This window comes from Ruditapes philippinarum, unplaced genomic scaffold (genome assembly GCF_026571515.1).
Source record: "Ruditapes philippinarum isolate M1 unplaced genomic scaffold, ASM2657151v2 ctg4107_1_1_1_1, whole genome shotgun sequence".
NCBI classification, from domain to species: domain Eukaryota; kingdom Metazoa; phylum Mollusca; class Bivalvia; order Venerida; family Veneridae; genus Ruditapes; species Ruditapes philippinarum.
In genome coordinates this window covers 7932-30281 of record NW_026858697.1, presented here as the reverse complement: position 1 = coordinate 30281, position 22350 = coordinate 7932, and the positions used below count along the sequence as shown (strand labels likewise).

The 22350-nt window shown below is 33.5% G+C and overlaps 2 protein-coding genes across 4 annotated transcripts; one reads left to right on the top strand and one right to left on the bottom strand.

The window, feature by feature from the left end:
• Window positions 1–10235, top strand: LOC132753977 (uncharacterized). Of its 3 annotated transcripts, none has more exons than XM_060744552.1 (6): window positions 1–1069; window positions 6671–6794; window positions 7415–7635; window positions 8025–8286; window positions 8743–8896; window positions 9330–10235. In XM_060744552.1, the coding sequence occupies exons 1-6, from the start codon at window positions 754–756 to the stop codon at window positions 10170–10172; spliced, it is 1920 nt and encodes a 639-aa protein (XP_060600535.1). In that variant the 5' UTR covers window positions 1–753; the 3' UTR covers window positions 10173–10235. The 3 variants fall into 3 exon arrangements, with proteins under 3 accessions (XP_060600535.1, XP_060600536.1, XP_060600537.1); XM_060744553.1 differs by lacking the exon at window positions 1–1069 and adding an exon at window positions 4260–4891; XM_060744554.1 differs by lacking the exon at window positions 1–1069 and adding an exon at window positions 4261–4882.
• A 148-nt stretch (window positions 10236–10383) lies between these two features.
• On the bottom strand, window positions 10384–21271 carry LOC132753978 (uncharacterized). Its single transcript, XM_060744555.1, has 6 exons — window positions 21032–21271; window positions 16368–16491; window positions 15627–15790; window positions 12891–13167; window positions 12445–12580; window positions 10384–12238 (listed from the first exon to the last, which is right to left on the bottom strand). The coding sequence occupies exons 1-6, from the start codon at window positions 21138–21140 to the stop codon at window positions 11573–11575; spliced, it is 1476 nt and encodes a 491-aa protein (XP_060600538.1). The 5' UTR covers window positions 21141–21271; the 3' UTR covers window positions 10384–11572.
• Window positions 21272–22350: the final 1079 nt, after the last annotated feature.

The following is a 22350-nucleotide window of genomic DNA, read 5'->3' as shown; positions in this document are numbered from 1 at the left end:
GTGGGATATTAACGCATGAGTTATTTAATATACATGAACACTATGATTTCCTTTGTAATAAGTTGGCTTTAACGTCTTTGATCAGTTGTGTTTTAATTAGACATAAAAATAACATATTACGAGTATTTTCCAGATGCGTGATACAATTAATAACAAAAAGGAGCAAGTTTATCGTGCTTATCAGTAAATAATATAAGTTTCGTTTTTCGAAAATTTTCGACAAGTTAAATAGGAAAAGATATGTTTGTATAAATGAGAGGCAGTATTTGAACATCTTAACTGACAGTTGAAAGTCATCGTTTTCGGTATTTCGGACTCATTAATTAAAACAACGGTGATATATTGACATTGGAATTTGGTTACATCACCAGGCGCAATTTTTGTTTTCCTTCATTTGAAATACCATACACACTTTCTACTGATAAAGTCAGGACTTTATCAGTATTTTGGTTTGTAATAGTAACAAAATTAATAGAATAGAATCACCGGATTAAGATAATACCGTGACTCATAACCGTTCTGTTATCATTTTCCACTAACTGTCAACTGTGATTTAACATTTAACCTTGTGAAATAAGTACAGTTTTTGTAGGTGTATCTGAACAAAACAAAGATTGATAAAAAATATTTCATTTTTTAAGGGACTGTTCACCTGTTATCAAGCTTAATTGGTTTCGAAATAAAAACGGAACTTTTAACGTGAAATTGTTACAGAAATATTTGAAGAATCTTTAAAGATGGCGGAACTCTGATATGGAGAATCAGAATCCGAACGCAGTACAAAGGAGTGTATTAAAGAAGACACAAAAGAGGTTGAACAGGTTAATTCGCCTACTGATGAAGAATGCACATATATCAAAGCGGGCCAACAGTGACCGAAATGACATATTGGATGAGTTTTTCGCGCGGTCTTTAGCTAGTAAAATGTTTACAAATGGATTTTCTGTCGGACCTTTCGGATTAACAACGCCAGTACCAGATATTTCTGAAAGAGAAACATCTAGTGTGGCACCTACGCCACAAAACGAGTTTGAAGCTTTAGAAGCGGATATGGGCACAATTTGTAATGGTATGTTTTTCATTTTTTAATAAATGTTAATTAAAGTTGTTAACTTCGTTGCTAAATGTTTTATAACAGTCCATTTTGACCATTTTGTCATTATATGAAAATAAGGTAATTTATAAACGACACATTATGTGACCTTTCTTGGATAATACTGTTGAAAAAGGCAATAGGAACTTTTAGCGTCTGCTTGTTTATATGCCCTCTAGCAAAAAGCGCACGTACACAATTTCTTATTTTCAATTCCAAATTCTACAAAGATGTAAAAAAAAAGCAAGTTGATTTTGATTGAGGTAAAAAAAAAAACAATAAAAAAAAACAAAACAAAAAAACGAACAAAAAACAGTAGAGAATTGGACAATATCACGTACTAAATTTTTACTATCATCGTTAACTTTAAAGCAGCAGGCCTCTAGATGCATGCATAATTTCATGAAAAGTTTGAAAATGTATTTAAATGAAGTGAATTTACAAATTAAAACCATAGCAAATTACCAAAAACGTCAAAATATGCAAAATAGCCCTTTCTGCGTTTGTTTAACAGTAGAAATATAGTAACAAATGCCACAAAATCAGCTATTAATCGCACAAAACATGTAAATAATTACTTGAATATTTTGACTTATCTTAAAATTCTAGTACATTTTTCTCAAGTTTAATATTTTAATATATTGGCTCATCTGGAGGAATACAACTTTTAAAGTTTGTAATAAAATATGTTTACAAGTTTCAGCATTTTAAATTAACACATAGCCGACCGTGTTAAAGTTTCTCAAAGTATGAAAAAAATGATGACCTGAGAAGGAATTGTTTTGGCATAATTTTAAACGATTTCAAGAGATATCAACTATTCTGGCATCTTAAAGTCAATAATAATTTATCAGTAGAACTTGAAAAATCCATTAACAAAATGATAGTAAACGACTGACACTTGCCATGTAGTTATCAACCCCATGTTTAACGCCTTATATGATACTTTATTTACCCTTAACATGCTCGAACCAAAAGTTATAAGCATTTGCCGCCAGTATAGAGCCAGGCCAGTCTGCTCATCCGTACAGTCTGTCTAAGCTCTGTACTGTCAATTTTTGTATTTTATATTGAAATCCCTTAAAGTTTGTATGTACTGTTCCAACTTAAAAGCAGGGCAAAATCCATTATACAAAGTCAGCAGATTAGGAGTTCAAAGTGTTGTTTAAAGAAAACCAGGTTTTAAATACTAGAATGGTTTGGCCATATTTGCATATTGGTTCCATACTTCATTTGACTAGGCATAAAGCTTTTAATATAAAAATAAAATTTATATAAAAAATAAATTTTATTTAAGATTAATGGTCCTCCGTGTACGATGGGTGAAAATCGCTGACTTTTGAAATACTTTTCATTTAAGGGTTTAATTGATTCCTGGAAAGTTTTTTGGGGGGATTATTTATATAAGGTATCCATTTAACTAGCTTACATAAGGTGGGTTGATCTACTTTATTGCCTCTTCGTGCATGAAATAATGCACGGGGGGGAGGGGGCACTGAGTTCTTCCTCCGACATTCTCAAAATTAAATAATCTAAATATGATCTTTTTATAGTGAATGCTTGACTTTCTTTAAAACCCCAATCGAATGAAATATATATGATAATACTTGATTATACTTACTTAGCTGTGCAGTTATCATTCATACATAATATATTTAATAAATGTTATAAATAATAAAGATATTGCTAATGTATTATGAAGTGAATAATACCAGTTTACAAAAAAAAAATTCTGATGCAGTGGCGAAAACATAGAAAAATGTAGGACGCGTTGGTGAGTGTGAAAATACATCATTAGTGTCTGCGTAAGTCGTAAATCTGACAACCTCTGTCGTTTTACAACATGTAAGTATTCTCGCCCGAGGCATGCTGGGAAAATTGACACATGTATATAAATAAGAAATCATTGTTTCTGGTATATAATACACTGGTAACATATGTATATATACATAGGCTTTCATTGAGTCATAATTGATGAAATGACGTCAGATTGCTCATCATAATTTATCATTTGTTACTAAAAAATGTATCATAAATTAGTTAGACTTGACTGGTTCCTGTGGCGATATGACATCTGCTGCAGACTTTTTTTATGCTATAGCAACAACAAAATTTTATTTTGGTCGGGGGCCGAGGGTTATCAAGCTCAAACCCATTGTTGTACATGTACTTACAAAGATCCATAACCGAACCCCCTCCCCACCCCCTTTATGTTTTCTGTAATGATTACGAAACAATTCCATGACGTCCATTTCTCTAACTTCTAAGTATTGTGACTCAATATATAACCAATAATGTCGCACTCTATGTAACTTTTTAAAAGTATGATCCTCCAGATATCCGTTCGGCGACAAATGTTTTATTTTTCATCCTCGTAATAACAAATTAGTGCGTGCAACGTTTTTGCTGTTGTTTCATCTTTAACTTACGACATTGTTTTTCGAATAGAAATATGAAAGATTTAAGAACTTTACTTTGTAAACATGTAATTTATCATATAAGCAAAACTTTCTAATCAATATTATAAAATCCACCAATAATCGCAGATTCTACGGACAAATGCAGACCAAGATTAGCTGTACATCGGCACCGTCCGATCATGGTCAGCACTGATCGATAATCAGTCAATATATTCTTATCTAGATATTTTCCTTTAAAACGATGTATGATTTTGTTTAGGCTGAAAGATAGACACGTCCATTGTTAAAAGAACATAAGCTTACACCTACAGTAAAATACTTTGTTGGGCTCCGACGTAAATGACGTTGACGTCATTTCATAAATCAAAAGTATTGCCACTCTATACCGCTGTCTTTCAATGATCGTCTTCCAATAGCTTTTATTTATTGATTTATTTTTTAAATTTTGCTTGTTTTTAATCCGTTTGGTCTCAATAACGCTCTAGATAATATATACTGGCCGCTAATTTAGACTTTATGAGCTATTTACCTCTTTTGACTTGGACCGCATTTCACGTTTTTGGTGAAAAGTTTATGTCATAATCGATAAATTTGGTGAAATCACCTTGATTTTCTGATGACAGCAGGAAACTCGTGACTATACCTCAATGTCAAAAATATACCGCCGCCGGCAACTCGATGATTTCCCGACGAACTATCCAATCGTTTAACTTTGAAAGTTAATGATATGAAATTATAGATATTAATATTATTTTTTTGTCCGTCTTAAGTGAATTGTGGATAAAGATAAAATACTATATTCGGAAATTACTACGTAATTTATTTCGTTAAATTATAGACTGCGGAATTTGAACGTTCTAAAAGATTAACTTAAACAACGTAAAATTAAAAACGTCAATATTTAGCTGCACGGATGAAAATTAAATGACTTACAGTAACAAAAAGTACCAGCATCTTGAAGTATAACAACAACGATAAACAAATTTGAAATAAGCTAGAAAACAGAAAACATAACGTACTAAAACATTAATAAAACAAAGAAAAGTATTTGGATTAATTCGACATTCAGTAAAAAAAGAATATTTTCAAATGAGTTACCAGTTGAATTAAAAATGAAGTTTACGAAAACGTGCTAAAAAAAACACATAAAAACAAGCACTAAGGAACACTACGTAAATAATGGAACCAATTGCACTGGCAAGAAAGGGTAAAAAGAAGAAAGGAAAGGAAAACAAGGACGAAAATACTGATGAAAATATAAAGAATAGACCGGAAAGGAACGATTTTCCACGGTTTCCAACTGAAGTTGATATTATGTTGGAAATAGTGGGCAGAAACGTAGATCTTATACAAACAACTTGTACAAAGGGTAAAAAAAGTAATCAATTTTTACCATCAATCTTATAGTCTATGTTTAATTTGTGCTGGATATATAGAGTGATTCGCAAATCTTCTACAGCACTTGTTTAAGATTAAGTATTTCGGATTGATATATTTTCCTTAAATTTGTGTACCATTTGATGTAGATCAGGTCTAATAATTTCCGTGCAAATTTTCAAATCATTCTTTTACGCAGTTGTTCGCTCACATCGTGCTAAGAATCAACACAAACAACCGATATTCAATGTTATACTGATTATATTTCTTAATTATTCTTTTATCCAATTAAAAGGATTCACTTGACCTATTAAAGAATTTAAGATTCTATTTTTAGACTCAGTGGAGCTCCTTTAACACTTTAGTATCTGAAATGAACAACATCACATCAAAAAGAATACTACCTTTATATATAGATAAACATCTATTCTGGTAGAACATAGTGTTGAATATAATGAACGGATACTGTTGTCGTATATATATGAAACTTTGGTTTTTAAAATGAAGAAAATGTCATTAAAATGCAGATGATAATAAAGTAAGCAAACACAAAAAACAAGTCGGGGTTAACCACATAAAATAACAAGTTTGGAGGGATTTTAACGTATCGACCGAAAAGACGATAGCAATAATAATAATAATAGCATTGGACCATGCTATACAAAACAGACATCTTATTTTTTGTCGTTTTTACGTCATGATTAGGGAAAAATATGCTTTTACTTTTTGCTGTATTATCTCATAAACTTGATCGATAGTTTTTCACTAATTTGAGGGCAGTAATTACTTGTTGGTCAATTTCATTGGCCAGTTATAGCTCAAATCAATTTATTGTTGCCTTAGGCAAGACAGCCACTTCCGTTAATAGAATACACAATTTGCGTTATATTGAAATAATTATAAACCCACAAAATAAACTGTTATGTTTACATTTGACAAGACTTTAAAGTATACGAACTATACAAACGCTGTTTATCTTTTTTCCCGCCTAAAAACAAAAACATAACAAGCCTTTATATGACCACTGTAAAACATTTCCGTTGAAAATAGGGACCGTAGGGACGTGTCCGATGCAAAACAGTAGTTCTGGTACACTTAAAATAAATGTAAAGTTAATTATGCGTGTTTGGACCAAATTACATGTTTTTATTATATAAAAGAAAATGAATAATAAGGATATATGATTGAGTTTACATTATTTTGTATTTATTATCTATTATCAGTTATTACACTGTTTGACATACTGCAAGTTACCAAAGTCCCATGTACTGTAACATTTTTATTTCTATAGATGAAATCCATATAAACAAAATACATGTACATGTTGTTATTTATGACAGTTATTGTCAAGGTAAATGAGCCGCGTCACGACAAAACCAACATAATGGGTTTGCAACCAGCATGGATCCAGACCAGCCTGCACATCCGCGCAGTCTGATCAGGATCCATGCTGTTCGCTATCAGTTTCTCTACTTGTTATAGGGTTTGTAAGCGAACAGCATGGATCTGGATCAGACTGCGATGATGCGCAGGCTGGTCTGGATCCATGCTGGTCGCAAACCCATTATGTTGGTTTTGTCATGACGCGGCTCAAATAATGTCGTGTTCCTTCGAGAGATTCGCGAGATGTTAAGTCTCGACAAACGTGCATATGACCGATCATCTTATTATTTGAAAACAATGTACGTGCACGTCCAGACAGTGAAATTTATACATCGACTTTCACCCAAACGTTAGAACAAGCATATTTTTTCAAACACTATTTTTGTTCTATTTTCAGACATAAGGGGACGGGACAGGGCGTGTTGTAACTCAGCTAGCAAATGTTTCGATGATGTGAAAGGAGTTGTTGATGAGTTAGACAACACACCAGTAGATTCTTTCTCTCTCATGTCGGCATGCAGGTAATATATCATATTCTTTATATAAAAGTAATATTCACATGGTGTCTAGTGTTAACACATTGTCATTACACTGAACATCTGTTTATTTATGTTATATCTTAAAACAAAGCTACATTTTTTTGTTGAATCAAAGTTTAAATTAGCCGTGCACTTTTAGCGATGTTTAACACGTCTAGTTTTATACCAACAATACATTCATATCAGATCATATAACTGATGTTAATTGATCGTTTGTTACCTGTTTTCTATCTTTCAACTGTCCGTCTGAAAATAGCAAAATAAAATGTAGCAATGTTTATGTCCGAATACATTTGATACATGGTTTTTATAGTTCATTGATATGCATGAAAGTGAAAAACTTATATCTACATGTACAAATGTTTGCTAAATCCGCAAAACTCGTTTGAATTAGATCTTGTTTGAACATATCAGTATTTTAACTTATTTAGAAAGCAGTTGAGGTTATTGCCCTTGGCCATATAGATGCTAATTAAATATTTACTCGGCACCGGAAAACGCGAAATATCCCGAAGTTTATCGAACTTTATCGAAGTAATACTTAAAGTTCGAGTCATATATTTGGTCTCAGAGTCGGTATGGTCTTTACTTTTACTTTTCAGAAAAGTAAGCGCAGAGTTGAAAAGAGACAAAGTTTGTGTTCAGCGTTCATTATCTCGTTGTGGCGGCCCGGACAGGATCATCTTACAGAGAAGGTTTGATAACCGTGTAGACAGACTGTATAACCAGTTTTATAAACACTGTAGCAGACGTCCAACAAATGCATCAACCTCCACCACCCAAATAACACCAACTACAACACTAGGAGGTTCTAGAATTTCTGGTATGTCCTCTGAACTAAATTCGCCATCATTCTAGTACAAGTAAACAGGCAACCGTGTATTTTTTTTCATTTATAAAGGCGGTTGGTGTTACATGTATTTGTTAATATTGTAATATTTCACACTGCTGAACCATAAAAACATTTATAGATGGAAATAAATTGTGTTGCAATTTATAAATGACGTCGCTAGTCTAGTAGTGTGTAACCAGCCTTTTTATTGTACAATATCTCTCAGTTACCTCGTAACTACTTTTAAGTCGCCTTTTCTTTGCTGTTTTTTTACATTGTATTCCAAAAAATTAAGAATTCTTTTGCATGTGTGTTCACGTTTAAACATTTGTAAACGCTGCCAGAGATTTTTATTTAAATATTTACAAATGTCATTGAAGGTATAACACGAAAAGAGGAGACCACCCCCGATCCTCATATTCCATCAGCGGTACAGCCCACATCATCATGGACCAACGCATTTCCGGAAGTTACTCCTCATGATCATAGGGGACACAGTCATGGAGGACATACCGTAGGTGGCGCTGAGCATAGCCCCTCTACTTCCGGTGCAATAATCGCCGGGGCGTTAACTGGCGGTATAGTTCTGGGATTGGTTCTTTTCGTGGCAGTGATATTGTGGTGCAAAAACAGACGAGACAAGTAAGTGAGATGAAGGAACGCACATAAATAAATTATAGTTGAAAGTAAATTGAGACGAATGTTTAATTGTTAATAAAAGGAATGCCACAATCATCCAAACCAACCATTTGTAAACTGTAGTGTACAGAAGATAAACTTTATAAATTTAATGTACAGTACATATATCTGAGAAAGCATATTTTAAGAATGTGATTGGTCTGTTCAAGTTACAAGTCTAAAAGGGCATACTGATATATAAATACTCCCACACACACATATATACATTTTCCGGATTTACAAGATAAACGTGTGTTCAGTGAACGTTATTCAGAACCACGTCTTGCCTTGCCTCTAACTTAAACCGCATCCAGCGAATTCTATGATTCCTTCAGCAGTAAAGAAAGCAAACCATTGTGTCGATAATTTATTAAGATTATCATAAAACTCTATTTTAAATTTTTTTGTCAATAATTTCAGGAATGGTTCAAATGGCTCGTCGGATAGTGCTGGCATTTTCTTTCAGAAGCGACCAAACATGTTCTCTACGGAGAGACCAGGAGCAGACAACAACAACAAACCGCCTGTAACTAGACAAGAATCCACAATATATGCCGAAATAGATGAAGCCATGGTAAGTAATGATACAAATAATAATAATAATAATAATAATAATAATAATAATAAAAAAGAATAAATCGAAATTATCCATTAAATAATTCTCAAAGATATTTTTTTTGTGTGAAGATTTTAAACAAATTCTAAGTGGTTTGAAATTGATGTGTCAATTTTGTGATTATTATAATTTTGCATGTTTGTATCGCTGGTTTCCGTTGAAAAATTGAGACAATTATAATTATCTATATACACGGTTGCTTAAAATATGAATTAAATTTTCTTTCATTAAACTGTCATAATTATATCTTCATAACTAATAATTATTCTCTGTAGCGTTTTGAAATTATAAACCATTGAAAGAAATTTAAGCGATCTTTAGTATTGTCGTTCTTTTATATGCTTTTGAAGTATAATTTGAATTATAAACGTATATATCACACATTTTGTAGGTTAATCCTGGATACAAACCTCCCGTTCCTGGCACTTTAACTCATATGGGTTACCTTAATCCTGTAAGCGACGGAGATCCAGACTCATACACACCACCGCCAACTTCCGGTCGGGAAACCAATGCTCCAGCGGTCACCACTCGCGGTCAGCTCAGTTATGGACCAATACTGGCAGCTAATGGTGGACCTGGACAAAACAAACACCTCTTTTACGCTTCGACTTCCATGACTGACACAAATGTTCACAATCGCGAAACTATTTTGACACCCAGAAACTTACCCCCACTAACCGGAAACGGAAGTGGATCTCCAGACGACAATTACTTGACTGCTGAGTCCATTGAATCTTCTCATGATGGCAGTTTGGACGATTACGAGGAACCAGTAAGTACATACAACTCTATACGGTATACTGACCTAACAGATGGTGCCCCGCCCGAACACAATGCACCGGATGTTCCACCGGAAACAAATGTCAAAAGTGCTCCAAAAACTACTCCTAAGAAAAATGGAATACAAGTTCTTCCTTCGAATCCATTTAAACCATTCGGCTCTTCTCAAGATTTGCAATCATCTGACTCTATTCAACCTATTGCCAAACCTAGACGTAAGAAAACCGGAGTAGATGACGTATCACAGGAAACAAATCCACGTGCAGTGTCGGCTGCATCTGAGAAACAGGGTGAAATGGAACTTTTAAAGAGATCGGATGCAATGGCTTCCAATAGAGATTCAGCAATGTCTGACTCAAGCACTAAATCAAGCCACCATTATTTCGTTCTGGAGCCTGATCACGACCACATGGACTATGAAAATTCGGTCAGCTCCCCAAAACTAGTGTAGGAAAACTCAAGGTGAACTACTTTTTATAAAAAAATGAAAGTATGTCTGTTTTCGAATGTGACTTTTATCTTTTGTAAAAGAACCCTTTTAATCAAACTGCTGGATTCGGTTTTGAGGAATATTTTCTCTATATAAAATATATATTTTATAGTTATATCATATTGTACAGTTACATGTTTAAGATTTTTCAAGGCCATCCGCTGGCGAATGGTCAATTGTGAAACTTACTAATGGAAATACTCGTACTTTATGACAACGTTCTTCTTTCTATTAAACTTTAAACATATATTTTATTATGTGGTATAAAATTTTTGTTTATATGACACTTAAGAATTGTTATTTCAAATGTACATGTACATGTTTTAAGTAAATGATGAAAATACTACTTTGGTGTCTTTAATCTCTGGAAATAACGAAAAGAAAATAACATGTATGTTTGTATAAAAATTGGTTTATTTTTCAAACACAATTGAACAATTTGTATGTACACGAATATCAAAATCTTAACATACGAGTGATATGTCATTCTTTTTGTATCTAGCCTGCAAAGGCCCATTAAGCCTAAACAATGTTGTCATTTTAATTTAAAAGCGAAACACTTCTTGAATATAAATGAAAATAATAAAAAAATAAGACAATAGTATAAGTAATCCCATGGTACCATAGTTATTCTACACATTAATTAGTACTTTGCGTTTTAAATACCAGCTACTTTCATGACATCGTGCCGCGTAAAAATCAACATTTTCAAATCGACACATTTGCAGTCACATGGCATTTCCGCATGTATTGGTATACATGTATATATATATATATAGTATATGTAATGAATATACAATGCTCTACAAGACAATGTGCCGATATCAACCAAATGTTCACCGTTCACTAGCGGTAATAATATACCGATGAAACATGGGCGTTATACGTAATTTAATCAAAATTATTTACAATGCTTCTTTTCATTACGTAAAACAACAAAAACTGCCGATAACGTACGTGTATGATAGATTACAAATACGGATTTTGCCAGCCCTACCAACCATTAGGTTGCTCATTGTAGGGGTTCTTGGAGAGTTTCTCAAACAAACAGAGAGGTTAACTTAACATATGTAAAAAAATCTATCAATATACATGTATAACTATATCCCATTTGATAATGCAGGGTCAGATTTCATGTTCCATGCCATTTTACTTTTCACCTATTTGTTATAATACCGAGAAAACCAAGCACCATAAATATCATTTGTTGGACATAGTTGTTTAGATTTTGCATATTGATAATGTTCTAAGTTTCCATTTTACTATTTCTAAATTAAATAAAAAAACAAGATTGTACATAAAGACAAAGTAAGATAAATACATAAAAGGCACTGTTGGAGAAACGTACATGTATGTGTCAGCTAGTATTCCATTAAAGTGTCAGGATTTTCATACAGGTGGGGATCTATCTCCAAGTCAGAAGAGCTCCTCCTGTATTCTTTCACATCCTGCTGTATTGCAGGGTTATTTCCTTGAAATGAAGGTTGTTCAACATTAGTATACACATGAAACGAGTCATAAAATGTTTCCGGCACCGGGGCAATGTTTCTTTCCGGATTTCGGCCATACTCTGCCGTGTCGTACTCACTTACCTCGAAAGAAGGCACGGCATAAATGTTCTCACTTTCAAAAACGTCGTTTGGCATAGCTTCAATATAAACATAATCTCCTGAAGAATCCGATCTAACGTCTGTAAAACCCGGTCGACGAGTTAAAAAACTTTTCTGACTACTCAGCACCGTTTTCCCATCGTTTTTATCAGTTGACAATTTTGAGGTTAATGATTGGTTAATCTGAAATGAAGTAATCGCGTCATCGTCTTTTCGAATTAAAGCCAGCGGACTCAAAGGCTCCATGGCCACGATACTAGTTTCAGTGGTTGTTTTGGATTCGAGGGTATCCCTCGACGATATAATAGCACCCTCGTTAAAACTACTCTCGTAGCACATGTTGAACTGTGAATTTGAGCTGACTCTGTCTCGACCAATAGCTGGTTTCTCTTTATCATACCGATAAACAGCCTCCATCTGAAACGAAAATTGAAATAAGAAAAAAGAAAATCGGCAAGAAAAACTTCTAAACAACAAAATTCTCGCTACCTTGATAAAAAATAATGCAAACATATCTTATAGGACAGTACTAGGAATGAGTCAGAGATGTTGTCATCTGGTCCGTATTTTCGATAGAATTTCTTATTATATTGTCAGAAGATGAAATATGGCGAAATACATACGAAAGCTTCGTCAATTTCAGCGTAAATCTCAGTATCGTTGTTCTCCGACCTCGCTTTCTTTCTTGGAGACTGGAAAAGCCACGTAAACAAACTTGGCTTCCCAACTGGCTCCAGAGAGCCTCCAGAATCCGAGTTCCTGAAACATAAATAATACGTACATAAAAATGTGAATATCTAGGCTTCATACTATATATTTTTAGTCGCAAACGTATGAACATTAAATGTTTCCAACAAATCCCAAGAATGATAACAAACATCACCGAGATTGTTTTAGGTTCATAATAACAAAAACAGATATCTTTTAGTGATAAAAAAGACCCTGCAAGTTCTGAAATATGATCATTATACATGTAAATACAATTTTAGTTAGATGTTCCTCGCTTTACAGGGATTGCTACACACTTTAACGATAAATAATATTTTTCATATACACGCGCTGAACTTACTGTGACTGTCTCTTCTTGTGCAAAATAAACATGAAAAGACCGATTGCACACAGCAGCAAAAGTCCTCCAACTGCTGAAGAGACAATAGCAATAGTATTATCACTTCCAGTTTCATTTCTAATTTTAGAAAAACCGGAAGTAGCGTTGTTGACAGAAGTTGTTGATGAAGTTGATGAATTTGTAAATATTACAGTTGATCTTTCCGGTTCTAAGGTCCAGTCAGTTGGTTTTTTAGATGTCCAAGGACGTTTTGATGGCTTTGTTTTCTCTCCTGGTACTAAAAATGTAATAGATAAATTTGTTGAGTCACATTTCCATTCATATAATAGAAACAACATCACCTACACTTAAAGATATATAGGACTAGCATTACAAATAAATTAAATCATAGAAAAACAGGTAAACGACAAACATTTGAACTTTTTGTATTTATGCTTACACCCTAGTTTTTTTACAGGCATATATCAATGTTTTCCAAATGGCGGCTAAATATTTCTCAAACTTTAAAAGTATCCGGAGCCAGCTCCGGTTGTATTTTCTTTAAACAAGGCATTATGATAATATCGTTTGGTGTTTATGTATTTAAAAGTCACTGCACGATGATTTCGTTGGTAATGCAAAAAGTCTAAGCAAATGTTTGGACCTTAAAAGTAAATGCTTGCAACGACCAAAACACAACAAAGCCGGGTAGAAGTAAAGGAAAACAGACTCACGGAAACGTACCCACAATACAGAGGACAAACAACTTAAATATATTTATCAAAATATCACAATTTCAGTATACCTATTGCTATGGAACAGGTTGTTTTAATGCAATAAAATATTTGTTGTTGTATACATGCACTTCAAAATGATGATTATGAAACTAGATTATGTCTTTATGAACGTTTATTCGATTGTCAGAATATATTCACCGGCTGAAGTAGATTCTACAGTTGTGACGTCATCAGTTGTTGTCTCAATTTGTTCTGTCGCATCTGCTGTTACGAAAGTCGAACTCTCCACATTTGTGGTAGTTTGTGGTGCAGTAGTTGTGGTAGTAGTCGTCGTCGTGGTCGTGGATGATGATGACGTCGATGATGATGTGGATGATATTCTAGTGGTGGTAGGCGTGGTTCTCGTAGTTGTGGTTTTCTTTGTTGTAGAGGTAGTAGTAACAGGTCGTAATGTTGTTCCTAGGATTTGAAATAGTTCCTTATTCAAACGATTATCATAAAACAATCTTACAACCATTTCAATGGAAAACTCTATATACAGTATGTGCACATCGATGACAATTGCTCCAGCAAAGTAACTGCAATATCTTCAGGGTTCGAACCCTAGCCGCGGCGCTTGTTTCCAACAACACAACAATTTGATGACAAAATGATGATAATTGTGAAACAGAAACTACTGTATTTCTGTCTAAACATCTTAACTAGAGTATGGTTAATTCGTCACGTTTATTTGTATTTGGCATGACTTATTTCTTTCTCTTTTTACTATATACAAATGAAGTGTAGTGTCATTATGGTATATTCCGTAAAAAAACCCATAAGTAATGTATTTACACTGAACAATAACATGGTCGATAAAAAATAGACATTGATAGCGCAAAAAACACGAGGACAACAATAAACGATCATTCTGCATGGGTATGTTTGTGAAACGCATTATTCACGTCCCAGATACATCAATAGACAAAACATTCCTTGAAAAGATACAACGTTGATAGAAAGATGAGGGACATGCAATGTTTAATATATTTAATATAGATTGGAAACCTTATTTGCACTATTAAAATGCGCTTGTATTTTTCTAAACAATAATCAGGATATTGACCTTATAGGAATTCCACTAAAGTCAAAAGGCGTAAAGCACAAAATTCATTTTCTCTTCAAGTGAAGCACTTAAAATTGAAAAATATGCATTCAAAAATAAAGAACTGCAGAATCAAATGGAAAATCGATAAAACGTGCAAATCTGTGTCCGATTTGAGGGAAAATCGTTGCAACGCTGTTCATTTTTGTGTCATTTTGAACAGCAAAAATGATCATTTTGGAAAAAAAGTGGTGAGTGAATGATCTGAAAATTTGCATACAAGTTACTGGTTTAGACCTATATCAAATAGTATACAAATTTTGAAAAATATTTCCAGTTACCTCATGTCAAAAAACCTCAGAGTAGTCCCCACCTGGTATTATTACACCACAATGATACTTATAATATTATATTTCATTATGATACAGTGAATAACGAATAGAGTCTGTACATGAGGTATAATGAAAAAGTACAACATCCCTCACGCCCCTAGCATCGGTAGCGCTACTCAGTTTTCAACACTTAATATTGGAATCAATGATCCCCCGAAGAACCAGAAAAATATAACAACACTGAAGTGAATGGAGTACGGAGCAACTTTTTACATCTGCAACACGCCACTTGACACCTGTTGTTGTGAAGTACAAAAATCTGAAAAAGAGTGATCACTTGGAAGAATTGATTACCACAATATTATGTGAAAATGGCAGACTTTGTACATGAGGGATAATAGACTTGTATTGCTGGGATGCGTTATTTAAATATCGTTTGCTGAAAATACCAAGGCTAACCACGATAATGCTTCTTACAACATAAGGTCATAATAAAATAAAACATACATGCCAAAGCATTGGAGAAAAAGATCAAACATTTACGTTGACTTCATGCAAATCATAGATACATTATAGGGTGCTAATTATTAGATTGTATGCTTACGTTCAGGTGGTAGGTTGTTACAGTGTTCGTCCAGAATCACTTGCTGATCAGCAAGAATGTCGTTGAACGGCTCGGCCAGACGTTGAGCGTTAACGTTGTCATGACAAGTTCCCATCCATGACACCGTACAACTTCTCGTGGCCTGAAGATCTGTCTTAAGTTTACTATGTGAAAATAAGAAGGGGAAGTAAATAAGACATTTGTAGACATGTGAATGGAAAAAAAAATTAAGAAAAACAATACAAACAACAAAAACATAAATATGTAAGGTGTCTTGTCCTCATGCAGTCCTATACAGACAAAATACATACTGGTCAAAAACAAGTTCAATTTACTCATAAAGCCCCTTTAAATTTATGATATACTTTCAACAATTTTACGCCAAACGCGTTTTGCTTGTATAATTAGTACATGTACTTTAGTTAACATAAATAAACTGCAGATCTTGAAGAGTGGGAAATTATTTCATAAGCAATATATCCAGATATAATAAATAAGTTAAAGCTTGGGTGCAAAGGAATGCGTTCAGTTAGGAAGAATCACTTTCAATCTCGAATAAACTGACTGTTTTTGTGACATAATTCATAGACAAGCTCTATAGTCGTGACCCAAGAAAGCCCCGAACCCTGTGGCCCCTGGATTTGGAGGCAGACTTATGAGAAATCATTAGGCCACAGCTCCCTATTCTTCAATCTATTTCTTTCTCTAGGTACGGAGTTATACACTTTATAGAACACATACCGGCAAGCTTTGTGCATGTCCTGGTTTCCAATCGCCTGAAGCTTGACGCTTGAAAACGATGTTTCCATCGTAGCAAAACATTGCCGAATACCATCGCAGCACTTCCGAGCTTGTCCGTGATAATCTAAAATTAAATAATTAAGTAGGCTTATACTAGTACAATTTCATTATTTACTTGTTCTTTCAATATTTTTTTACTATTTTAGAAGTTTCTAAATGCCAAGAAAAATCTCTAAGATTTCTTGAAAAATACATCATGGTTCCCAATATCAGGACTGGGAATCAAAACTGCGTCGTATCCTACAAAATGTAAACAAACGCCGCCATCTTGGAACGAAAAACGTATGTTTTTGTTTATAACTCTTTTTGTTGGAAATGACTGAAAACAAGATATATGTATTAACACGCTACACTATTTTCCGCTTCGTTCGGTATATGTTGCTTGCACAACTATTTTGTAAAACAAAAGTTATAGCGAACTTGCAACTCGAAGCGGGGCAGAATCTTTATGAAAATGTGTGGATACGACGCAGTTCATATTGCTTTATCTATCGTTTTGCCTTCAAATCAATTATATATTTGTTTCAGAGTTCACCATAAACTTCGAAATACAATTTGCATCATTTACTAAAATTTTATTAAAAGAGATGTTTATTTTCTAAGAAAATAATGATTTTTACGAAATGATACGACGCAGTTGAAAATAAAATATGATACGACGCAGTTGTATTTTTGGCAGTCTTTTCAACAGGGATAATTTTGGCAATATTTTTCTATTTTATGGAATAATCACTTGCGCTAGATAAAAAACCCAGATCATTTGCGGTGTAAAGCAATGTTTCTGATGGTTATTTAGAATACAATGTGTCATGTCCAATATAACATTTAATTTGAAAGTTGACATTGCGGAAGCTACTTTTTAGTTAAACATGAAACATGTTACCTTATTGATCATAATATCTGAAATAATTTCTTATATTTTCCTGTATGTTCAATATTATCCCTAATTTTTTTTCGCAAAAAAAAATGTAGAAATCTATTAACTTAAATTCATTTTGGCTAGCTAAGCTCTAAGTTAACTGTGGTTCTGCATGTTCTGGGTAATGACTGCTTTTTTTGTGGTTTCTTTTCAAACTTTCACTCTACACATTAGCTTTACTAGGGGCGAGGACCTCAGGTGCGCCTTTTGTGCATTATTTCAGGCAAAATGTTGTACCTGCAGAGAACCGTCGACATTTTGAAACTAGCTTGATAGGTTTTCCACACAAAAGAATAAAAAGTCCCCGGTGGTTTTCGAATTCATAGCAGTTCAGTTCAAGTGATTTGAATTCAGTAAACATAAACAGCTCGGCCTCGGTCGGACACACCTGTCTGATTTGTTTTTTCAACAAAATTTGTTATCGTCAGCTGTGCAAATAAGCAGCTTTTTTATTAACTTCTGGCGTGAAGTTTTAAGATTATAAATATTTGAAATAATTATAAAGAGAATAAAATTTAAATTTCTTATTTCGGTATTAATAGCAGAGAAATTTTCAATGTAAACAGGAGGTAATCCTCTGTGAAGTCATTTTCTGAAAACTTTTGTTTAAGTTTTCAGGCAATACATTATCAAATAAAAATCACACTTTAGTATGAAGGTATGTTGGGATGTCATGTCTCTAGTCAGTTAAAAATTCGATACGATAATCTGACATTTTCTGTTCAATATTGTGAAAACTTAATAATTCTTCAATACTGTTGAAAGATCATGTCTGCCTATATCTGTATCAAATTTATTGGTGCATTGCGTAAAATACCTTTGCAAAACGGACACCTTTTTTACAAAAAAAATTGTAGTTGTATCATATGTAACTCGATTTTGAAAAGTTTTTTGATGGAGAAGAATGATACTTAAGTGCAAATATAGAAAAAATACATTCCGTAGACCTTTCCTCATCGGCGATAAAGAAACGCAGGGGTAAAGTTCCGCGGCGCTGAACATAACGCATAACCTACTTGCAAAAATATATTGTAGCTTAACCATTTATAATATAATTTAAAAAAATTAATGTTCATTTTCAAATAATAAAGCTCATCTGTCCTCGTCGATTATTAAGAAAATGAATTCAATAAAATTGGCACGTAAAAGACATAAGTAATAACGGAATTGACGGAAATTATTGCTCATTACAAGTAACAACGGTAGGCATGCAATTTGCGCATTCCCGATAGCGAGAGACCTTTTCAAAATTTGTAATTTTTTCTCTTTTTTTAAGAAAAAAGTCATTCCTTGTTAATACAGGGTCCAGTGGAGGTTACACTGGAATATTGAATTTTGTATCAAAAATAGTAATCACTCCCATTTCGAACTCACGTGGACAAGTTTTTTTAAGCATGCTAAGGCAACAGTAGAACACGTTGTCATATGGATGTGCGATCACGTGTTTCAATGTATATTGCATTTGATACAGCTTTTCGGAATCTGTAGATGCTTCTGATTAGTACTAAAATGCGACCGAAAAATGCAGCCTTAATAGAATTGTACTACATTTCCATTTTAATGAAACCAATGAGTGACCTCTGCTTTTGACTTAAGTTGTAAACAAGAAATGTTGTAGGACGTTATTGGCATACCTAGCACATAATTTAAATAGTTTAACCCATATTCAGCCTGCAATGCAAATACAACTGCGTCGTATCATATTTTATTTACAACTGCGTCGTATCATTTCGTAAAAATCATTATTTTCTTGGAAAATAATCATCTCTTTTAAATGAAAGTTAAGAATATGATGCAAAATTATGTTTTGACGTTTATGGTGAACTCTGAAAACGAGTATATAATTGATTTGAAGGAAAAACGATAGATAAAGCAATATGAACTGCGTCGTATCCACACATTTTCATAAAAATTCTGCCCCGCTTCGAGTTGCAAGTTCGCTATAACTTTTGTTTTACAAAATAGTTGTGCAAGCAACATATACCGAACGAAGCGGAAAATAGTGTAGCGTGTTAATTTATATATCTTGTTTTCAGTCATTTCCAACAAAAAGAGTTATAAACAAAAACATACATTTTTCGCTCCAAAATGGCGGCGTTTGTTTACATTTTGTAGGATACGACGCAGTTTTGATTCCCAGCCCTGAATATATACTCGTGTACAACGCTTTACATTGCTATGCGATTCTGAAGTTTTGAAATGATATGAAAGAAAGACAAGTCTTGATATCCGTGTAATCTTTTTAGTTTATGTTTATAAATATATTAAGTCAGGAAAGATTCCTGGTACCAATAATAATAGCATATTAACAAAGCTGGAACTTTTGGGTCAAAATGGAAAAATGCCTCATGTTTTACTGTTGACAATATATGCCTCAAACAAAAAAAAGAATGAACCAGATTTATCATCAGATGCTTTTTCGCAGCAATATCACACCATCAGGAACATAGCATGTTACTTTTTTTTGCTGCCATGAATACGAGTTTAGTCATATAGTAAATACAGATACGTCTTGTAGATGCATTTTTCGATTTACTCACATATACTCGTGTAATGCGTCATTTCTGCGACGTCACGTGACACAACATGATCTCATAAATGGATAAACATTTTAATCTGGTAGACGGTTTCAATATTGTACTTTTTTCACAATAATACACATATTTGATATATCTTATTTCATTCCCTGTCATCTGATGTGCTATATTATCTGAAAAGGTTGCCTAGGCAACGAGAACGCGCCTATGGAATAAATATTGATTTTCTACCTGAGACTGAGATGTCATGACATTCCTACAGTCGACAAATAACTCATAAATAAGCTCTTCTCGTTAACGAGATTTTTATCAAATAGAATTCCCCGACATTTTCATTGAAGTATTAATTAACAAATAAGGAAAAAATGACAAAAACGACAAAGAAGTTATTAATACATTGTACGTACATAATTATATGTGTTCTTATATTTGATGCTGGTGAGAGTTTATTTTTGGTTAACGAATCATTATATGGCTAATAATGTTCTATATGTTTACCGCATCTATATACCCAGGTTAAAAAAATATTATTTTAATAGAAGAGGCTACCAGGCAGGAAAAGGAAAGGGAATTGTTTGTCAAACGTTTTCTAAATGAATTTATATTAGGCTTCATACGTGTGACAGTATAACATTACCAGTCTATATGACACCAGTAACGTTACGGCCTCTGTTACAATGAATCATTATTTCGTTTTCGATTAATTTCTTCATTCTTTTTTCATAGACTTACAACAGCCTATTATTAAGTATATGAAAGTATGTTTTGAAAAGAAAAGTCATTTTCCAGCAGTTTTTTACATGGCACTGACAGTGACGGTATAATTCCTTTCAAACTGTTCAGCAAATATATACGAAGCTTGCTTTAAAATATTTTAACTGTGAAGTTTGCCCAGCATTTCATTAAACTTAAATGTTATGTTTTATTGCCTAGATAAATACATACTTTCTCTTACAATTTTTAGAAAATAAGAAACATAGGGTCATGATATATTGTTACATGTTCAAGATGCGTCATGCGTGAAGTCGACACCATGTCCAAATACATATACTTGTAACAACTCGTCAGATATGCGCAAATATTACATATAAAATCAGCAGATATAGCAGTCACATAACAATATTTATATTATATAAGCACATGAATACCTTGACAGAAAGTGTATATCTCTCCAACTGTAGATTTCAGTGCTTTCACCAACGTATCCACTGGAAATTTATCATTTACAACGTCGTCGGGTCCATCTATCCAACCCATGTTTTCTTCTCTTTCACTTAACCATCCTTATGCTTTGTAAGACAATATCTCTTTTTCAAGCTCATTTCAACATATAATTATCCCCATTTGTATTCAGCGTCATCTCATTATATGATGTACATTGCCTGAGATCTGAGGAAACCATCGATTTCAGAAAGTAGACCAGCGCATTAGAATTCGCTGCGCAGAAATGATGCGCCCTCGAGCCGATATTAATAGAGGTATTCCCATTATCTGTGTAAGACATTCAGCCCACCCCTTTTTATCATTTAGTTTTGGCTGTTTGGTTGGCTTGTTGGGGTTTAAGTCAAATCAGCACTGTAATGTTTAATCAGCGAATGTACAGCTTTACTGGTGGCGAACGATCTTGGGTGCCCCTCCATGCAATATTTCAGCCATGAGTGGGAAACTAAACATATAATCATTAGCTTTTTGTAAAAAATATGGACAGCTAGAGTGTATTTAAAGTCTCTTTCAGGATTTGAACGCACACCAATGATGGGCAAGTGGTGCGAAGTCAGCATTCATAACTAAACGGCCTCGAAGTTATGAAGCAGTAGCATATACTGCAGTACGGATGTAGATATATGAAAAAAAATGCCAGGCTGTCCATTTCACCTTGACTACCTGTAAAGAATGAAGGGGTCATTCAATGAATTAATTTTAGCATAAATTCCAAAAATAGAGAGAAATTCTTTGCATAATTTGATTCCCCTCTGTTATGGAGCATAATTTTTGTCATTAAGACAGTTCAACTACAAGTTGTAGTGTGTGATTTGATCAAGAAATAACATGTATTTGTAGTTAGGATGGGAATTATTTGAAATTCCGTATTACAATTAAACAATTAGTGTTACTGCCATGCTTTTAAGAGAAACGAATGAATTAACATAATTATGATGACAACTTTACAAAGGAATTATTTTTATTACATGTATATTATTTCAGGAACCCTGGTTATTTAAGGGGAAAACACCAACAAACCAAGCAATGTGAAATGGACCACGAGCATCTTCATATGTTGATGAAGTAATAATATTTTAGATAATTGCACGTTCAATACTTCCTTAAAGGACTCAAATAATGCCAATACTATTTTAGAGAAAATTTTATTTTACTATTTTTTTTATACAAGAAAAAAAGGCAAAATCAGCTGTGTTATTTATTGAATATGCTTCTAAAAACGAGAATTTTCCAAACGTTGAATAAA